Source organism: Hypanus sabinus, chromosome 19, assembly GCF_030144855.1.
Source record: "Hypanus sabinus isolate sHypSab1 chromosome 19, sHypSab1.hap1, whole genome shotgun sequence".
NCBI classification, from domain to species: Eukaryota; Metazoa; Chordata; class Chondrichthyes; order Myliobatiformes; family Dasyatidae; genus Hypanus; species Hypanus sabinus.
The window spans coordinates 50,387,759-50,406,395 of NC_082724.1; the positions used below are offsets into that span (position 1 = coordinate 50,387,759).

The 18,637-nt window shown below is 40.1% G+C and overlaps 1 protein-coding gene across 7 annotated transcripts in view; it reads right to left on the reverse strand.

Moving 5' to 3' along the window:
• itpr1b (inositol 1,4,5-trisphosphate receptor, type 1b) overlaps window positions 1–18,637 on the reverse strand; it is a 531,527-nt gene that overhangs the window by 223,335 nt on the left and 289,555 nt on the right. For 5 of the 7 annotated variants that reach the window (XM_059944380.1, XM_059944381.1, XM_059944382.1 and 2 more), the window contains 2 exons: window positions 17,524–17,571; window positions 12,735–12,867 (listed from right to left, as the gene is read on the reverse strand). In XM_059944380.1, coding sequence (XP_059800363.1) covers window positions 12,735–12,867; window positions 17,524–17,571 — 181 coding nt within the window. The remainder of the gene's footprint in view (window positions 1–12,734; window positions 12,868–17,523; window positions 17,572–18,637) is intronic. The other 2 variants (XM_059944385.1, XM_059944383.1) reach the window with 1 other exon arrangement.

An 18,637-nucleotide genomic window follows, 5' to 3' on the forward strand; every position in this document is an offset into this window, starting at 1 on the left:
CTGCACAAAGACAGCAATAATAGTGAGGTAGTGTTCTTGGTTTGATCCCTTGTCCATTCACAATTATGATGGTGGTTGGCTGAGCATCTCAGAATGCAATTTCTCCCAAATTTGCATTAATATTTCCTTTTAAGATTTCACATTTCTACTTCTTTCCCCTCTTGATGACACTTCTCAAAACCAAGCTCTGACCAAGCTTCTAGTCATCTGATCATCAATTCTTTTTGTTCAATATATCACCTGTGAATCACTAGGGATCATTTTGTCATGTTAAATGTGCTTGGTTGAGATACTGTATCAGAGCATAAGATAAAGGAAAAGTAATCTATCTTCCCCCTATACTCAGTCCTAATGCTTTCTCAACCTGAAACACTGGCCATCCCTCAGCCTCCACAGATGCTGCTTGATATGCTGAGTTCTTCTGGAAGTTCACTATTTTTGCTCTAGATGCCAGTGTCTGTCGTCTCATGTCTCTCAGAAGGTGAGGTGGATGTCGTAGTATTATGCATGCAAGTAATGCAAAGTAGGCAGTGGGTATCAGAGTGTGTGCGCACTTCTCATCATAACAAGGCTCATCTGATAATATGCTGGAGAGATTCACATCAAGAACTATAAAACTTCAAGCCAATTGCAAGGCTGATCCCAAAATAACCTGATTGAACCTACAGAGGAATTTTTGCTTCTGACCACTTGTGAAATCAATGCAGTTGCTATGCCTTGTATTTTGCCTCCAAAATTCCAATCTATTCAAGTATGGGAATTAATTTCCTCAGACAAGTTTAACAGACCATTTGTACATTGTGCATCCACTGAAAGCCACCAGGATCCATTTCCAATTGTGTTGGTGGGCTTGCTCAGTGACAGCGGGATTAGGAAAGCCCTCTTTTTCTTGCTCCCTTAGGTCTCACAGCATTATGAACAGTTATCATCTTCAACCAAAGGGTTTGTAAATCAGTGTGGAAAACTTCACAATAAACTGGTTCTACAACCTACGGACTCACTTTCGAGGACTCAGCAAATCACGTTCTCAGTGTTATTATTTATTATTATTGTTTATTAAAAATATTTGTAGTTTGCCTTTTGCACATTGGTCTTTGTCAGTCTTTTTTCTGTAGTTTTCCATAGATTCTATAATATTGTTGTTCTACTGTGAATGACTGCATGAAAATTAATCTCAGTGAAGTATATTGTGACATATACAATATGTACTTAGATAATACATTTATTTTGAACTTGGAAAACCAGATTTATGGTTATTTTGTTCCAAAGATAACTTAGAGGATCAAACACAACAGAAACTGCAATCCAATATCTTAATCAACATGACCAGCAAACCCCCCACACCCTTCAAGCTCAGTGGATGCAGTCTCCAGCTCTTAACCATACCTTTGTACACCAGTTTTCATTGATTTTTGGGATTGTGGGATGAAGCTTCAGCTAAAAATGAGTAAAGATTTTTTTGGTTGTCATATTTCTGCTAGTGTTCCTGCCAGCTTCAGCAATTCACACCCTCTTTGTGGAGAATGATCGAGGTGTTCATACCACTGTATTGAGCAATGTTTCCTGATAACACCCATCAGTTACCCGTTTGTTCCATTCCCAATTCAGTATTCCTCCCCAGAGGAAATGCTCTCTTTCCAGTCGCTCAATAACATCCTTTGGCAGTTTCAAAACCCCCATTAGATTATCCTCAGAATCAGGTTTGTTATCACTGATGTATGCAGTGATATTTGTTGTTTTGCAGCAGATATAGATTGTAATATACTATAAATTGAGTCAAAACAGTGAGGTTGCATTCATGTGTTGGCTCACTGTCCGTTCAGAAATCTGATGGTGGAGGAGAAGAAGCTGTTCCTAAACTATTAAGTGTTTCTCTTCAGGCTCCTGTTACATCCTTTCTGATGTCGTAACGAGACGACAGCATGTCCCGGTAATTGGGGGGGGGGGGGGTGAGGGGGGGAAGAGGGTCACTGAGCTGAAAGCATTTGCAGGATGATTAAGAATTGTATTTTGCAATGATAATCACAAGTTATTATAATGGATAAGGCTTATAGGCACCATCAACTCCATGTTCAGTTTTCATTCATTACATTCAGTTGCCTATGCAGGACAGTCAACAACTGAAGTGGAGTTGTCCTGCAATAGAAGAGAGATTACCTCACTCATCAAACAGGGAAAGGAGCTCCACACATCAAGATATATCCATGGAGTGTCAACACAGACATTTCCAGTTATCTGCCATTAGGCTGTGGAGCGGTTAGTAGGGCTACTGCCTTCCAGCTTCAGTTTGCCTGATTCAATCCAGGCATCCGTGTCATCACTGTGGACTTGCATCTTCTCCCTCCTGAGTGAGGGCACTTTCCCAAGGAAGTCTAGCTTCCTTCGAGAATCCAAAGCTGCACGACTTGGTACGTTACCTGTCCAGTATATTGCTCCAGTGTAGTAGTTGAGAATTGATGGGAATATAAAGACGACAGCTGACAGAGAAAATCAGTAAGGGTAAGGGATTGTTCTGAGAACTGGTATAAACTCAGTGGGCCAAATAGTCTCATTTTATATCAAACAGAAAATAAGAAAGTATTGGCTTAAACCTAGATTGTTATTATTCTTTCAATCATTCAGTGCTGGAATTGACTACAAAGTCAGAATGATAAATGGTAAATCATGATTCAAGCAGGCCAGAGGAACATTAGTTGATATAGAGGTAGGTACAGTTCTCAGGGTACAAGCATTGAGGAGGGTTATAACCTATCTGACTGGAAGGCCTACAGGAGATCTTTGAGGGACCAAATGACTAAGGTCAGTACAGGCCAGATCTAAAGAATAAGTTTCCATAAACCATAAGTGAACTGATGATTTCCCAGCTTTTGTTCCGATAACAACAGAGACAGGCTCATTACACTAGTTAGAAACAAAGAAAACCTACAGCACAATACAGGCCCTTCGGCCACAAAGCTGTGCCAAAGATGTCCTTACTTTAGAACTACCTAGGCTTACCCGTAGCACTCTATTTTTTTTTAAGCTCCATATATCCATCCAGGAGTCCCTTAAAAGACTCTTTCATTTCCACCTCCTCCACCGCTGTCAGCAGCCCATTCCACACACTCACCACTCACTGCATATTAAAAAAAACTTACCCCTGACATCTCCTCTGTACCTACTTCCAAGCACCTTAAAACAATGTCCTCTCATGCTAGCCATTTCAGCCCTGGGAAAAGGGCTCTGACTATCCACACGATCAATGCCTTTCAATATCTTATACACCTCTATCAGGTCACCTCTCATCCTCCGTCGCTCCAAGGAGAAAAGGCCGAGTTCACTCAACCTATTCTCATTAGGCATGCTCCCCAATCCAGGCAACATCCTCGTAAATCTCCTCTGCACCTTATTAATCTATATTAATACATGAACTATGTTGCAGATTAAATTTTAACATGAAACTTGTCTTTTGAGCAGTTTTTGTCCCATTGTAGAAAAAAACTGCATGGGTCAGCCAAGGATGCAAAATGTCTGGAATGTAATTGGGGTGGGGGAAGAAGTGATATAAGAACAGTATACAAGAAGCTCAACTAACTTCAAAGCATCTTTAATTTTAAAAAAGAGGAAAAAAGATTAATTTGGCCAATGACTAGATGGCACTTAGATAAAACCCTGCTGAAGCAATATGAAAGTTGAAATATTTCCAGAACCTTAATTACTGAATCATTTGTTGTTTTGAATTAAAGTTTGCATTTTGAACTAATGTGCCATTCAATATGCAGTTCAAAATTCTGCAGGCAGAATATCCCTGTAATTCTTGGGTATGCGTGTGTGTAGGAACAAACAAAATCTTCCAGTGCAATCTGCAGCATTTGCAAGAGGTTGTTTCAAATACACCACATCACCAGAAGTGATGCCTTGATTGGGTTTCAGCTTATTATTTGTACACAGACAGAAACGAAACAAGCCCGTTAGTTACTGCCCCTAAACAGCTGGTTCCTTGAACTGCTGCAGTCCCTGTGATATGCGTATGCTAGGGATAAAGTTCCAGGATTATGACTCAAGCAAGGTTAAAGCATTTGATATATTTGTCAACATGGCATTCAACTTGAAGAGTAAACTGGAGATGGTGGCATTCGCATGCACCTGCTGCCTTTGTTGTAAATAAAACAATCTATAAGCTTGGAAGATGCTTAATTATTGCAATATTTCTTCTAAACAGAGCATGTAGCAGGCGTATGGTAGAAACTGATGGGAAGAAATGGTTTACTGTAGATGGCTTTTGGAGAGCCAATTGTGCACTTGATTGCCCTAGGCAAGGCTGCACCATTTTGAGTGTTGTTAAAGGTAATTTCAATCAAACAAACAGCCTCTCATTGCACATTATGGATTCTGAAAAGGGTGTGGTAAATCAGTAGACTGGCACAGGGAAGAGTGCTAGAAACTTTCATTTAAGTCTAGGTTCAAAGTAAATTTATTATCAAAGTCTATGTCACCAGATACTACTGTGAGATTCACTTTCTTGTAGGTATTCACAGTAGAACAAAGTACATAGAATCAATGAAAGATTGCACACAATTAAAGACTGACAAGCAATCAATGCAAAAAGAAACCGTAAATATAATAAAATAATAATAGTATCAAATAATACTGAGAACACGAGTTGTAAAGTCCTTGAAAGTGAATCCAAAGGTTGTGTTCAATGACCAGTTCAGTGTTGCCGTGAGTGAAGATGTCCAGGAGCTAATTCAGGAATCTTTTGCTGAAGAGTATGGTGTGAGTCCGAAGGCCCCCGTACCTGCTTCCTGATGGTAGCATGGCTTTGTTCGTGGGGTCATTGATGATGTGTGCTACTTTTTTGTGGCAGTGCTCTTTGTAGAGATGCTCAAAGGTGAAGAGTGCTTTTCCTATGAAGAACTAAGCTCTATTCACCATTTCCTGTAGGTTTTTTTGTTCTTGGGTACTGGTGTTTCCATACCAGGCCATGAAGTAACCATTCAGGATATCCTTTGTTGTGCACCTATAGAGCTCTGTCAAAGTTTTAGATGACGTGCCAAATCTGTGCAAACTTCTAAGAAAGTAGCGGTGCTGCCATGCTTTCTTTGAAACTGCATTTATATGTTGGTCCCTAGACAGATCCTCTGATATAACAATGCCAAGGAATTTAAAGTTAATGCCCCTCTTCACACCCAATTCTTAAATGAGCACTGGCTCATGAACACCCAAGTTCTACATCCTGCAGTCAATAATCAACTCTTTGGTTTTGCTGCCATTGAGTGAGAGGCTGTTGTTGTGGCACCACTTGACCAGATTTTCAATCTCCCTCCTACATGCTTAATTTGTCACCACCTTTGATTTGGCCAAACACAGTGGTGCTGTCAGCAACTTAAATATGGCTTTGGAGCTGTACATAGCCCCACAGTCATAACTATAAAGCGACTAGAGCAGGGGATAAACACCCAGCCTTGTGGTGCACCTGTGCTGATGGAGATTGTGGAGAAAATTTTGTTCCCTAACCAAACTGACTGGGGTCTGCAAATGAGGAAATTAAGCATCCGATTGCACAAGGAGGTACTGAGGCTCAGGCCTTGAAGTTTATTGATTAGTTTTGAGGGGATGATAGTATTGTAAGTCGAGCTGTAGTCAATAAAGAACATCCTGAACTTGCATCTTTGCTGTCCAGACATTCCAAAGTGGAGTAGAAAGCCAATGGAATGGCATCTGCTGTTTTAATGCTTGGAGAGTGCTTCCTGTATTTATTCTAGGATGGTCTCCTCCAACTTTAACATTGTTTAATATTGTGGCCCCACATTCATTATTTTCTTACCCAAGGCAAATAGTTTCTTTGCATTACTCCAATAATTTGTGTTCATTTATTTATTTGAGATACAGTGCAGAATGGACCCTTCCAACTGATGCCGCCCAGCAATTCCCAACTTAATCTGAGCCTAATCATGGGACAATGTACCTGTATGCCTTTGGACCATGGGAGGAAACTGGAGCACCGAGAGGAAACTCATGCCATCACAGGCAGAACATACAGACTCCTTATAGGCAGTAATGGGAATTGAACCTAGGTCACCTGTACTGTAAAGCATTGTGCTATCCACTACACTACTGTGCCTCTCTACTTCCCGAATAACCTTCATCAGATTACCTCCCAATCAAAAAAAAAAACAAGGGGAAAGCCAGATCTTCAATTTTTATTCATTTCTCAGGAAATGAGCATCAATAGCACAGCCAATAATTATTACACATCCTTAATACCATCTAGGCGGTGGTGAACCACATTCTTCAACCACAACTCTACCAGTGAAGTTCCTCTCACTGTTGAGAGGCATTTTCAACCCGGTGCCTCTGGAGGATTGGTGATTTACTTCCATGTCAGGACGGTGTGAGGCTCTGAGGGGGACTTATCTGTGGTGGAGGTCACAGGTTTGTGAGGTGCTGCCCATGAAGTCCAGATGAACACAACTGTGGATTTCAGAGGCGATACACATCACAGCCACCGCATGCTGGTGTTGAAGAAAGTGAATGATTATGGCCATGGATAGGTTGCTGATCAAGCTTTGTCCTGAACGGACTCCAATAATGAATAATCCATCACACTTCTGTCTCATTCCTTGCAAATTCTGGAAGGGCTTTGAACCATCAGAAGGGGAGTCTCTCATGGTAGGTACCCACCCAGCCTCTGACCTGTTGCTGTAGTAACAATAGTTGTGTGTCTGGTCAAGCTGCACCGTGGGGACTTCTGGTGAAATTAAACAGTAATTGGATTTCCCAGCTGTGAAAAGCTAGCCCTGCACACTGAAATGTTTTGTCATCAAAGCCTTATCCCAGCTAAAATCAGCTGCATTTGAAATGCTTGAGATGATTCAAAAGATTCAAGAATTTGACAATGAATCACACTATTAACATTTTAAAAACTAAACAAACAATTAATCTGCTTAATTTGGTTAATTAAAAATATGAATCATTTGAAATCATCATCTCCACCTCTCTGTTGGCAGCCATTCTCCCCAATCATTCAAAGGAGAACACAAAGTATGAGAGGTTAACCTGGTACAGCCTCAGCAGGTCCAATGCCCACACAATACTGGGAAACTGCAAGGAGTTGGGCATCCAATTCTGGACTCCAGAAACGCAGCTTCAGAATACAATTGAGGATTTGCTATTCACAGCCAACAGGAAAATCAATGTTTATAAGGTAATCCTAAGAGGAAAATCTCTGGAAAGCTGCATTGCCAGCATTGCTTTGGAAGTACAAGGTTGTAGAGCTGATTTGTGGTGACTCTTTTGGTGTCTGAGGGGAGAGCTCATTGAAATCTAGCAGATACTAAAAGGCCTGGATAGAGTGGAAGCTGAAAGGATGCTTCCATTAATAGAGTCTGGGATTTGAGGGCACAGCCTCAGAATGAAAGGATATCCTAAAAGGTGGAATCTCTTCAGCCAGAGAGTAGTGAATCTGTTGAATTCATTGCCACAGAGGGCTGTGGAAGCCAAGTTATTGGGTGCATTTAAGGCAATGCTTAATACATTTTTTATTTGCAAGGGGATTATGATTATGGGAAGGAGGCAGGATAATGGCTTGAAGAAAAAAAAGATCAGCCATGATTGAATGGCAAAGCAGATTCTATGGACTGAATGGCCTAATTTCATCCCTATATATTATGGTCTTCCCTTCCTTCCAGCAAGTAGGAACATTATTTGGAAATACAGTTAAAAAACAGAAACATCAAAAATAATAAGACATGTGAGCGATTATAGTGGGGTTCTAGTGTTTATTCCACCATGGGTGCAGAGTTCTTCCGGCTTTTTTTTATACTACCCTGTGGAAGAACACCGAACATCAACAAAATCAGCTTTGGGGAAGTTCAGCAACCCAGTTAGTGACTAGCAACTTTTCTATTGAAATTATTCAAGGGATGATCTGAGAGTGACCAATTACAATTTCAAGCGGCAGCAGCCAACTATCTTAGACCTATTAAAATTAGTGGTTTTGCATAAGATTGGTGCATAAGTGAAGACTGGTTACATTAAACAACAGTTGAAACACAGAGGCAGATGACTAGTATGATCACAGTTACCAAGAACGTGGCACAAATTCCCAGCTTTAATTCTTGTGCAGCCCTCCCACTGGATCTCACCTACAAATAAATCCTTCAGCTCATGCCTACACATTAGCATGACTTCAAAGACGACAGAATAAGTGAACTGCCTAATATTTTCACATGAAAGTGCTCTTGAACCAATGCCAATCATCTTCACGGAACTACTTGATTGGTATTTAATCAGTGCGCCTGTGCAAAAATATCTCAGCAATGCAAATGGGAGTCCAGCATGGGCTGACTGCACGTCGGTTATGCTAGGAATTAGTTCCCTTGGATCAAAATTGAGAGAAAATTGCTGCTTAAACTTTACCCCATCCTTTTGATTGGTACTGCAAGTGGCCAGATGTGCTAACATCAGGGAATATATCTAACGTGCAGGCATTCTCCCCACAGTCCTACTTTTTGGCTTCTTGTCCAAGTGTGTATTTGAACAAATCAGTTCTCTTCCACATTCCTTAGAGGAACTGACTGAGAATGCAGTACATGTGATGCACCAGGCAAATGTTAAATGAGATGCAGTCAATCATTGGCCTCCTGTGTAATAGACCGGAAGGAGAGCATCATTCTATACATCCACTTTAAGTTTCCCTTCTCAGTGCATTTCATGGTATTGTAAACATCGTACAGAAAAGGAGAGGTCAATCAGCCCCTCTGGTCTCTACAATCCAGTCACGTCCACTTGCTTGTGGTTTCACTATATTAGTGCATATTTTCTTCCTCAAATATTTATTCAATCCCTTATTGAAGGCAAATATTGAACCGACATCCTCCACAGCCAGACAGGGGATTCCAAATCTTAACCACTTATTGAAAAAATCATTTCCCACCACCCGCACCCCCACCTCCACATGCTGCCTGCGGTTCTCTCACCAACTACCTTAAACCTGCAGCCTCCTGTTAGACACACAACAGCCACTGGATCAGTTCTCTCCACACACTCTACATACATCCCTTGAACATCTGTTCCTGGCTTTACCCAGAGGGTTTTCAACCCACCCGTATCCCTGCAATCCCTCAATCCTTCAACTATATGAGTAAATCTTCTTCAAAGATGAGTGGTTATGAACATGAGAGTCCTGAACTGGACAAAACTCCTACTGGGGCCACACCTATATGCAAGAAATACTTAACTCCACACCACTTATTAAATTCACATTCCCATGTGCTTTCTGCATTTTCCAACATTTATGCACAGCATCTCCAGATGTAATTCTTTCTCAACTCGTTTAGCACATACTTCTTTTCTTCCTTTCTGTCACCTCACACTGAATCTCATCAGTCTTGTTGACTCCATGTGTCCTCAAAGTCTTTTACCATCTCCCCCATGGTTTGCAAACACCCACAAGCTGAGTCATTCACAAATGTGTGCTCTCCATCCTGGAGTTCAAGTCACGGAGAATGTGCCAGTTATTCCATAAGCCAATTACCTTTTACAGCTGTGTCAGCCAATTATTTAAACATAGTGCAACTGGTTCACAGGAAAAAAGATATTGCAGTCTTATAAAGAATACAATATGAAGAGCAAAGGAATCAATTTGTTTAGGAAATTACAGCAGACTCAATTGAGGGCAGTTATTGGAGAATAGCTGCACACAGGCTATTTACTTTGCTTAAATTGGTCCCTCACTGACTTGCTGTCAACAAGCTTGATTGGCAGGGAAATTATCCAATCATACTAACTCACACTTTAAATGCCACGTTTACCAAGATGCAGCCTTTCATAAATATTGCCTAAAATTCAATGCAAACATTTTAGGTGGTTTATTATCACAAGTTTTCCTCTAATAAAACTGCCCAGTTTTCCAAAAGCCTTGTGACAGACTTGCAAGGGAATTTGCCCAAGTGGCAAAGTGTATAATGAGATCACATTGGTAGCATGAAGGGTATTATTTTCAGTTCTGACTCAGTAATAACTTTGACAATGTCCACTCGCTCCAACTAGATGAACCTGGTTGAGGTGTAAGCCATTACTGTTGTAATTTATTCACAATAAAAGGTCTTGGACAGAAATGTTGACCGCTAGTTCCTCTCCATAGATGCTGAGTTCCTGCAGTATTTTGTGTGTTGCTCTGGTTTTCTGCATCTGCAGAATCTCTTGTTTTTAAGTTATTTGTGAACAGCAATTATGTCATTTTTTATTTGTAAGGCATAATGATTACCATCCAGTAGGCAACTCCAAAATTTAAGATCAAGATCAAAGTTAATTTATTATCAAAGTACATGTCATTTATACAACCCTGAGATGCATTTTCTTGCGAGCATTCAGAGCAAATGCAAAGAAACACAATAGAGTTAATGAAAAACTGCAAAGATAGGCAAACAACCAATGTGCAAAAGATAAACTTCGCAAATTCAAAAAAAAACATAATGATTAAGCAATAAATATTGAGAACATGAGTTGTTGAGTCTATGAGTGAGTTCAAAAATTGTGGAATCAGTTCAGCGTCAGGGTGAGTGTATCCCCTCTGGTTCAGGAGCCTAATGATTGAGGGGTAATATCCTGAACTTGGTGGTGTGGGACTTGAAGCTCCTGTACCTCCTTCCTGATAGCAGCAATGAGGAGAGAGCATGCCCTGCGTGGAGGGAGACCTTGAAAATGATGGAACACAATAAAGGCCAGGAAATACAAATGCACTTTTAGTGTGACATGTTCAACACTTTTGCCTTTGTAGTGCCGCACAGCTAGTCCCCTTTTACAGATCCTAAATGAGTCCAGTTGCTGCACTGGAACACCCCAAAGTCCTCCAAACAATTAAAAGCAAGCATTGGTGGATTTAATAGCACCCACTGTGCTACTGATCAGTAGGTGTATTGGTTTAGAACACTTGCAGGGGCAGCAATAAGTGATCGGGGCATTTAGATGTTGCGTCTTGGAGCAAATGATGATCATTTACATCCTCCTCATATGGTAGCTGCTTTCCCATGGAATAAAGGCATGCTCCATCAGGGATATTATGTTCAGGAATGACAATGAAGCACAATTCCTCTTAATGTCAGATTTTACTGATGCAATTATAACTATTGATGATCACTTCAAGCTAATTTGTATAATTAATTTGGATCACATTTCCAATTATGGCCACTGCACTTAACTTTATCCTGAGGGATCACTGAACAGCTTCCCAGCTAAAATACAAGGAACTGAAGTGCAAAAACAGCTTGGAAGGTGTCCTCTTTAATGTGTCCGCTGAGAACAACACTACAGATTAATTTAGGGGAAAGCCAGATAAGTGCATGAGGAAGAACTAGAAGGGCTACAAATCATAGAGCGAATGGTACTTGTGTAGAGCATAAACACAGGCACTGCATGGGCTGCCTCTGTGCTGCAGCACCAGCTTAAATTACTGCAGCTATTTTTGTATCCTATTAGTAGGGCTCTTCAAACTCCCCTCGTAACCTGAACTCTGACAGCTGCTCATTACTGGCAGAGCAGATCTGTTGAATCCATCCTTGGTCTTTCCTAATTACATGGAGATCCATACCAGAGCTTTAGGACAGTGAAGAAAATTGTGACATTTATAATCGAGGCAGATATTCCCTGTGGTGATTTTAAAATTGTGCAGGAGTTCTCAGAGGTAAACCGAGCTGCAGACTCCAGCGTGGGCCTGGCAATGTGGAGCACATATGCAAAGCCAACAGCGAGACATCTGATGTTATTTCAGCCACCATAAAGGTATCAGGCTACATTCAATTAGGTGACAGGGTGCTGGCAATAATCAGTACTGAAAATAGGTCCATTAAATATGCTATATCTGCAGACGTTGATAACAAATCCTTGTTGGATTATACACCATGCTTCAAGTTCTAATAAACTAATAAACTATAATCTCCTATATCTACAAGAGACTCCAGACACCGAAGACAAACCAATTCTAGGGTATGAGTCAACTTCAGCAGAAACATTTTATTTGATTTTCAGTGGCAACTCTTACATGTTTGTCAGTAAACTCACATAGTGGGAGCAGTGATGAGGTGAATGAAACATACAACGCAAAGATCCTCAGAAGTTAGGTCTGAAGGAGGTTCCAAACACACACAAACTGACCTGTGTTCAGAATCTCTTCCATTATTGGAGAAGTTATTTAGTTTACGTTTGCAATTCCATGCCCTTCCTGCATTGCTGAACAGCTGGGCAGAGGTGCCAAGAAATTGTACAAACTGGACCAAGTCAGGGAAATCAGCTTAAGTTCAGCAACAGATGACTTCAAAAGTTACCTGCACATATTCTCTGTATTCATAAAAGCACAACTTGCATGGGCACCTCACACAGGAAAATCAATAAACTGAAAGTCAACATCCTGCCACACATGCAATCAGGAATCTAATCAGACTGCTTTGATGTGGCAGAACATCTCCTCACAACCCTGAGGCCCATTCATAAGGTGTCTCAGACTTGGATTCACCAATCATCCATTTCACAGATTAATCATTGCTTCTCGGCACACCTTAACAGATCTCTCCTCTTTATCCTTTTGTTGTTCTTTGCCATTATTTTATAACATTAGCATGAGGTTGGTGACCTGAGACACATTGTTCTCCATGTATAATGTCTGACCCATGGTGCATCAGTACTGCACTGATGCAAATAACCTGCAAGTCTTGTAATGTAACATAATGAGAGAGTAGCAAAAACAAATATCTTACCACGTTCAAGAGACTTGTTGATGCCTCCTGCTGACAGTGGACCATTGTGGAAATTTGTCAGGCTGTCTCTTCTACCTACCGATCTGACATTGCCATGATAACGATTGACCAATATTTGCCTTAGAGCTTCACCCTTAATAAGGCAAAACAGATCATTAGGAAAGCTTTAAGTTGCAGGAGTTTAAAAGCAAACAAAAAAATTAAGATTGCTTGAAATGATTCCACATCATGGAACATTTGACTCTTGATGAAATCCAAATGCAAGACACCCTTACAACTCTTATCAATGGGAAGCTAACCTTCCTGGCCAATGCAACCATGAAAGACCAAACTAATAACCAAGATTAGATAACTATTTGTTCCTACTGGAATTTGCAAAAAGGTTGCAAGAGTGGAGGTAAGGAAGACCTCCGAGATTTTTACTTCATTCATTAAAAAGATGAGCTTTATTTGTCACAACATAGTGAAATGCATTGCTTGCATCAATGCCCAACATAGTCCAAGGACGTACTGGGGGGGGGAGCCCACAAGTGCTGTCGTGCTTCCCCATACAGTCATGAAAAGAATATACAAACTCCTTACAGGCAGCGGCAGAAATTGAACCCCAATCAACTTGCTCTTGCTATTTGTGCCACAGGTGTTTCTTCCTACTGCAATCGAAGTGTGACAGCTTTTGGGCCACTTGAGTTCAAGGACCCGACACAGCAGACCTGCATTTCTAACTGAGCTGTGTGAAAGGCATGTCAGATTCCTGCCAGTTATGTAGCAAGTTTTGTGCACCATTGGCAAAATCTTAAAATCAGAAGATCTGACTAGGTAAATGATGAGATCGTGTCACTCGAGTGAGCCTGCACCAATGGAAGCCAAGTTATAATGCTTCCTCATTTCTTACTATCTCTATTTGAATTATAAGGCAGGCAGTTTTAGTCCAACTTACATTGGCCAATGGTGTTTGGCTTTAATTGGCAAATTAAGTGAAGTAGTTCAAAATACATCTAAGTGTCATCAAGAAAAACTGTGCTAATGAAATGCCCACAAGATCAAACTTCCGTAATTTAATTGCTCAGTCAGGAGTTTAATTTAAAAAAGAGTCACAGCCACACTCACTCTTCAAGCTTCATTCTGTTACGCAAATGAATTTAACATGGCTTTATAATAAATTCCAGTGACAAATGATCAGCAACTATTTATCTGTTGACTGCTACAAGTACATGCACCATGGGACCTGACACTGAGCAATACCAGCTTGAAATTTCCTAGGATTAACTACATACCCATCTCATTTTAACCAGAGACTCTAAAGTTTACATCAGTTAAGTCTGAGCTTGTGAACTGTGCTGTGAGAACTAACAGCAAAATTTAATCTAAATTTCAACCCCATATTATTCCATGACTTTTGGTCTCTCAAATGTAAAACTGATAATGTAACAAAAGAGTAACAGAAAGGAGGAAGCCAGTTCAGCAATCAGAATTACACTGAGGACTTGGAAAACCTTGGAAAAGGCTGCCACTTTGATGTTCACCAACTTGCTTGGAAAAGAAGATGAGAGAGAATTGAGGCTCCCATCAAATGACTTTATTCAACACTATGACCCAACAAATTAATGGCCCTAGAAAAACAACATAATTTCCAAAATTTTCTGTGAGAATATCTAAACATAAAACTGATTAAACAGCTAAATTGTCCATATACTAAATACTGATCACCAGTGGTGGAGCGAACTGAATAGCCTACTCCTGCTTCAACGTTCTGTACCCATTGTGTAGAAGGCCTTCTTAGAGCATTTAAAGAAGGCCACTAATTCTCATTTTTTTTACTGGTGCTTTATACAATAAATGAACAGTGTAAAATATTCTTTAAAATCTGAGAGGAGAAATATAATCATGAAACTCAGCTACAAGAGAGTGAAAACAGAACAACACCCAATGTCCATAAACAAGTTGAAAATTGATCCAACATTTTCATAGCCTGGAAGTAAAAAAAAGTAAACTCTCTTGTTCCTGCTGACTTCCTCCAGCGTTTTGTTTGTTGTTCAGATTTCCAGCATCTGCAGATTTTCTCCTTTTTTCCCTTTTGCTCTAAAGTTTGGTTTAGGCGTTTATCAGTAATTCCTGCTTCCAAAATGTGAGCTAATCGTGTTTTTTTTTAGTTTGCAAAATAAATTGTTGTTACTTCATGATTATGCTTTGTGAGAAATCAGCTAAAATAGAAGACACATGTTTACATCATAGTTTTGTTTGAATAATACAAAATTCAGATCATGTTCCAATTTTGATAACAGGAGATGCATTTCCTTTTGAAAACAGCAGCACATTTGAAAACATCCAATTGAATAAATGGAGATTAAAAAGTGAATCAACACCATAAACACCATGAAGTCACTAATTTACTTGATGTGAGTACATTACAAATCAGATGATCATTTCTCAGCTGTACAGTTTAAGTGGCTGATAATCCTAACACGTTAACAGCCAATTTCTGTTTCCCTGCCAAAAAGTGTCACTTCTTGGAAACCTACAGTCCAACAATAAACCCAAATCCACAATGAGCGGAATCTTCAGTGTGGTGCCTGCAATACGTCTACATCACTTGACAAATGGCAAACAAAAAAAACCTATGATAAATACAACCAAATTAATTATTCGATAAACAAATAAAAACTGGTGAGTCAGCAACTCCTTACTAAATTTTAATTATCCAGTTATCTTGGGCACAAGAACCTTGAAGTTGGTAGCTTTAAGTAGTCAATTACACTAAAAGGAAATAGGCAAAAGCAGGAATTCCATTTTGAATGCGATCCAGACATTACAAACAGTCTTTCAATTTCAGCGCGACTTCACTCCCATTATCACATCTAGGGGATTAATGTGGATTACATTGAATTCACTGAGTGACAGCTTCAGAGTCATTAGCTGAAGGAATAACTGCACCTCCGCAATATTTTCATTAGCATTTCTTCAAAATATTAAAGAAGAGATCCAAACCCAGGTTAGTGGATTACAAATCAGAAAAAAGCAATCTGCAACCTTTCACACAATCGGGGAAAAAACATACGGAGCCAATAGCTCGCAATGGGCTCATTTGTCATTTAATTTCTGCAGTTTTTAAAAACAACTATATGTTTGGAAATCCAGGTGTAAAATAAAACATTCTCAACAACCAAAAACACAAGGGATCCTGCAGATGCTGGAAACCCACAGCAACACACACACAAATGCTGGAGGAACTCAGCAGGTCAGGCAGCATCTATAGAAATGAATAAACAGTTAATGTTTCAGACCGAGAACCTTCATTGGAACTGAAAATGAAGTGGGAAGATTCCAAAATAAGAAAGTGGGAGGGAAGAGGGAGGAAGGAGTAAACAAGGACAAGTGAGAAGGTGATAAGTGAAGCCAGATGTGTTGGGGAAGAGAGGATCAAGTTAGATGCTGGAAGATAAGTGGAAATGGCAAAAGGCTAGAGAAGGAATATGAAAGGAGACAAGAGTGGCCTATGGCAGAAAGGTAAGGATGAGGGGCACCAGGGGGAGCGAAGAAGAGAGAAGGGGGAAGGAGATAATTACCAGGTGGAGAAATCAATGTTCATGCCATCAGGTTGGAGGCTACCCAAGTGGAATATGAGATGTTGCTCCTCCATCCTGAGCGTGGCCTCATCATGGCAGGAACGGAGGCCATGGACCATAATATAAAGAAAGGAATGGGGATTAAGAATTGAAATGGTCGGCCAACCATTTGAATTCTTTTCACCATTCCCTTCAGCTCCATCTGCAAAACATTGATATTTCCTGGTGGCTAACCATTTCAATTCCTTCCTGGTGCCCCTCATCCTTCTCTTCCTCCTATGGTCTACTCCTCTCTCCTACCATATTCCTCCTTCTCCAGCCCTTCGCTTTTCCACTTATCATCCCCCTTCCCCACACACCTGGCTTCACCTTACATTCTAGCTAATTCTCTTCTCCCCCCTCCACCTTCTTATTTTTGCATCTTCCCCCTTCCTTTCCAGTCCCGATGAAGGGTCTCGACCCAAAACGTCAACTGTTTATTCATTTCATACAAGCTGCCTGACCTGCTGAGTTTTCTCTGCATTTTGTGTGATTCTCAACCATCAAGTGAGGCCTTTCCAAAGTGCAGCATCACAGCCTCAACATTCACTATTTCTTGAAGTAACCACAGAGCACAATTTACAAATATGAAGTCATAAGAAACCAAGTGTAAATACGCTGTTTCATAAAGGATTTCAACATCTGCAGAAAACTCAGGACAAAAAAAAGTCCTCCTACACAATGATAATCCAAGCCTAGTCTCAATCTCTCTTCATTTAGCTTCCTCCTTTTCCACTCCCCAATGAAATGCAAAAACTGATCATTCCAAAAACACAGAACACAGGATTAGGATTTTGACAGAGAATCTCACTTTTCAACAAAAACTGTTAGATATTTTGTCCCATGGTCCACACAAAGTGATTTATACATTCACATAAATTTCTCAAAGAGATATCAAACCACTGTCATGCCTTTAAGGCCTGCATTACTGGAAAATAATTATGTATTTTGGGAACACAATTCCCTTTCTAAATAGTTTACACACAATACTTTACCCTGCTTCAAGCATTTTGTGTCCCTCCACCCCAATATAGAATTAAAATCACATTAACATATGGTGTTATGGATCATGGCTATTATCTCCTAAGGCAGACAGTCCATTTCAGAATCCGTAACAAAGACTTTCTTTCCAAAAGGAGGTCTCAGCTATTCCTTGGTCTGAGGTGAGCTTATGCAGATCTACATACCCGTTTCTGATCTTCCAGCTGTTTCTGTGGCAGGTTTTGATCAGGCTCCTGCAGGAAGTATGGACATGCAGAAAACAAGATTTTCTTTTTCAAGATTGTGTTGATTAACAGCAGAGATCTAAATTTTCCACACAACTACCAAACAAGAGTTAGACATTACATGCTGCATGCAATTCAAAACAGTATCCCTTTTGCTGACTTTTGTTAAGCAGTACAATATTATTTCAACTATTATTTCAATTAGTGAAATAGGTAGGAGTTTTTTTTACAAAATCTGCTCAAGCATTTTAAAGGAGAAAAAGGGATATGTTTAGGAGATTGAGAAAGTGCACATTAACTACATGCGGGGTAGCAGAAGCAGCCATGCAGTTTATAGGCAAAGCACTTTACCGTATACACTCAACCTTGGCCCTCCTTCCACCATAATGATGCATGTGGGTGTGTTGGTCAAGCACGTGTGTGGTTAAAGGTGAAGCAAACGCTCAGCAGATTGCACAACCAACCTGTGCTAAGTGTTAGCTCTAGCTTGAATGAAGTTAGCTTGGAGCGTGATGTCAGAAGGCTGCCCCTGCTCGGTTTCCTCAGGATAACTATACAACTTGCCTTAAATATGGCAAAAAAATGTTAGAGGTAAGAATCACATCCAAGATGCTCATTAAGCTTCTTCCTCCGCACCTTTCCAAACCTATCCAAACTTTTGGATTAGCAGTTAATGGAGAAAATGACAAGACAGATATGACTTGTAACATCCTTTCCCACAACAGTATGGTATCAGAATAGAACAAGCAGTTTGTTTTCAAAACACCAAGGCCCCAAGGTAGCAGGATGTTCCCTTATCATTAATGACTCACCACGTACTGAAATGGAAAAGTCATCAGAATGCATTCAAATTTTATTTTGAAAACTTCATACACTTCTACAATATGACCAATACTTCTGTGAGCTGGATGAGTTTTCTGTGACCAAAAACTGCATTCAGCTTTTCAAGAGTCTGTCAGAAAAATCCCAGATGAAATTCTTTAAGTTTCACCACAATTATTAAATATGTACATGAACCTTCTATCATTAACAAAATTAGAATCCTTTCAGGTCTATAACTGCTTTGAATAGAAAT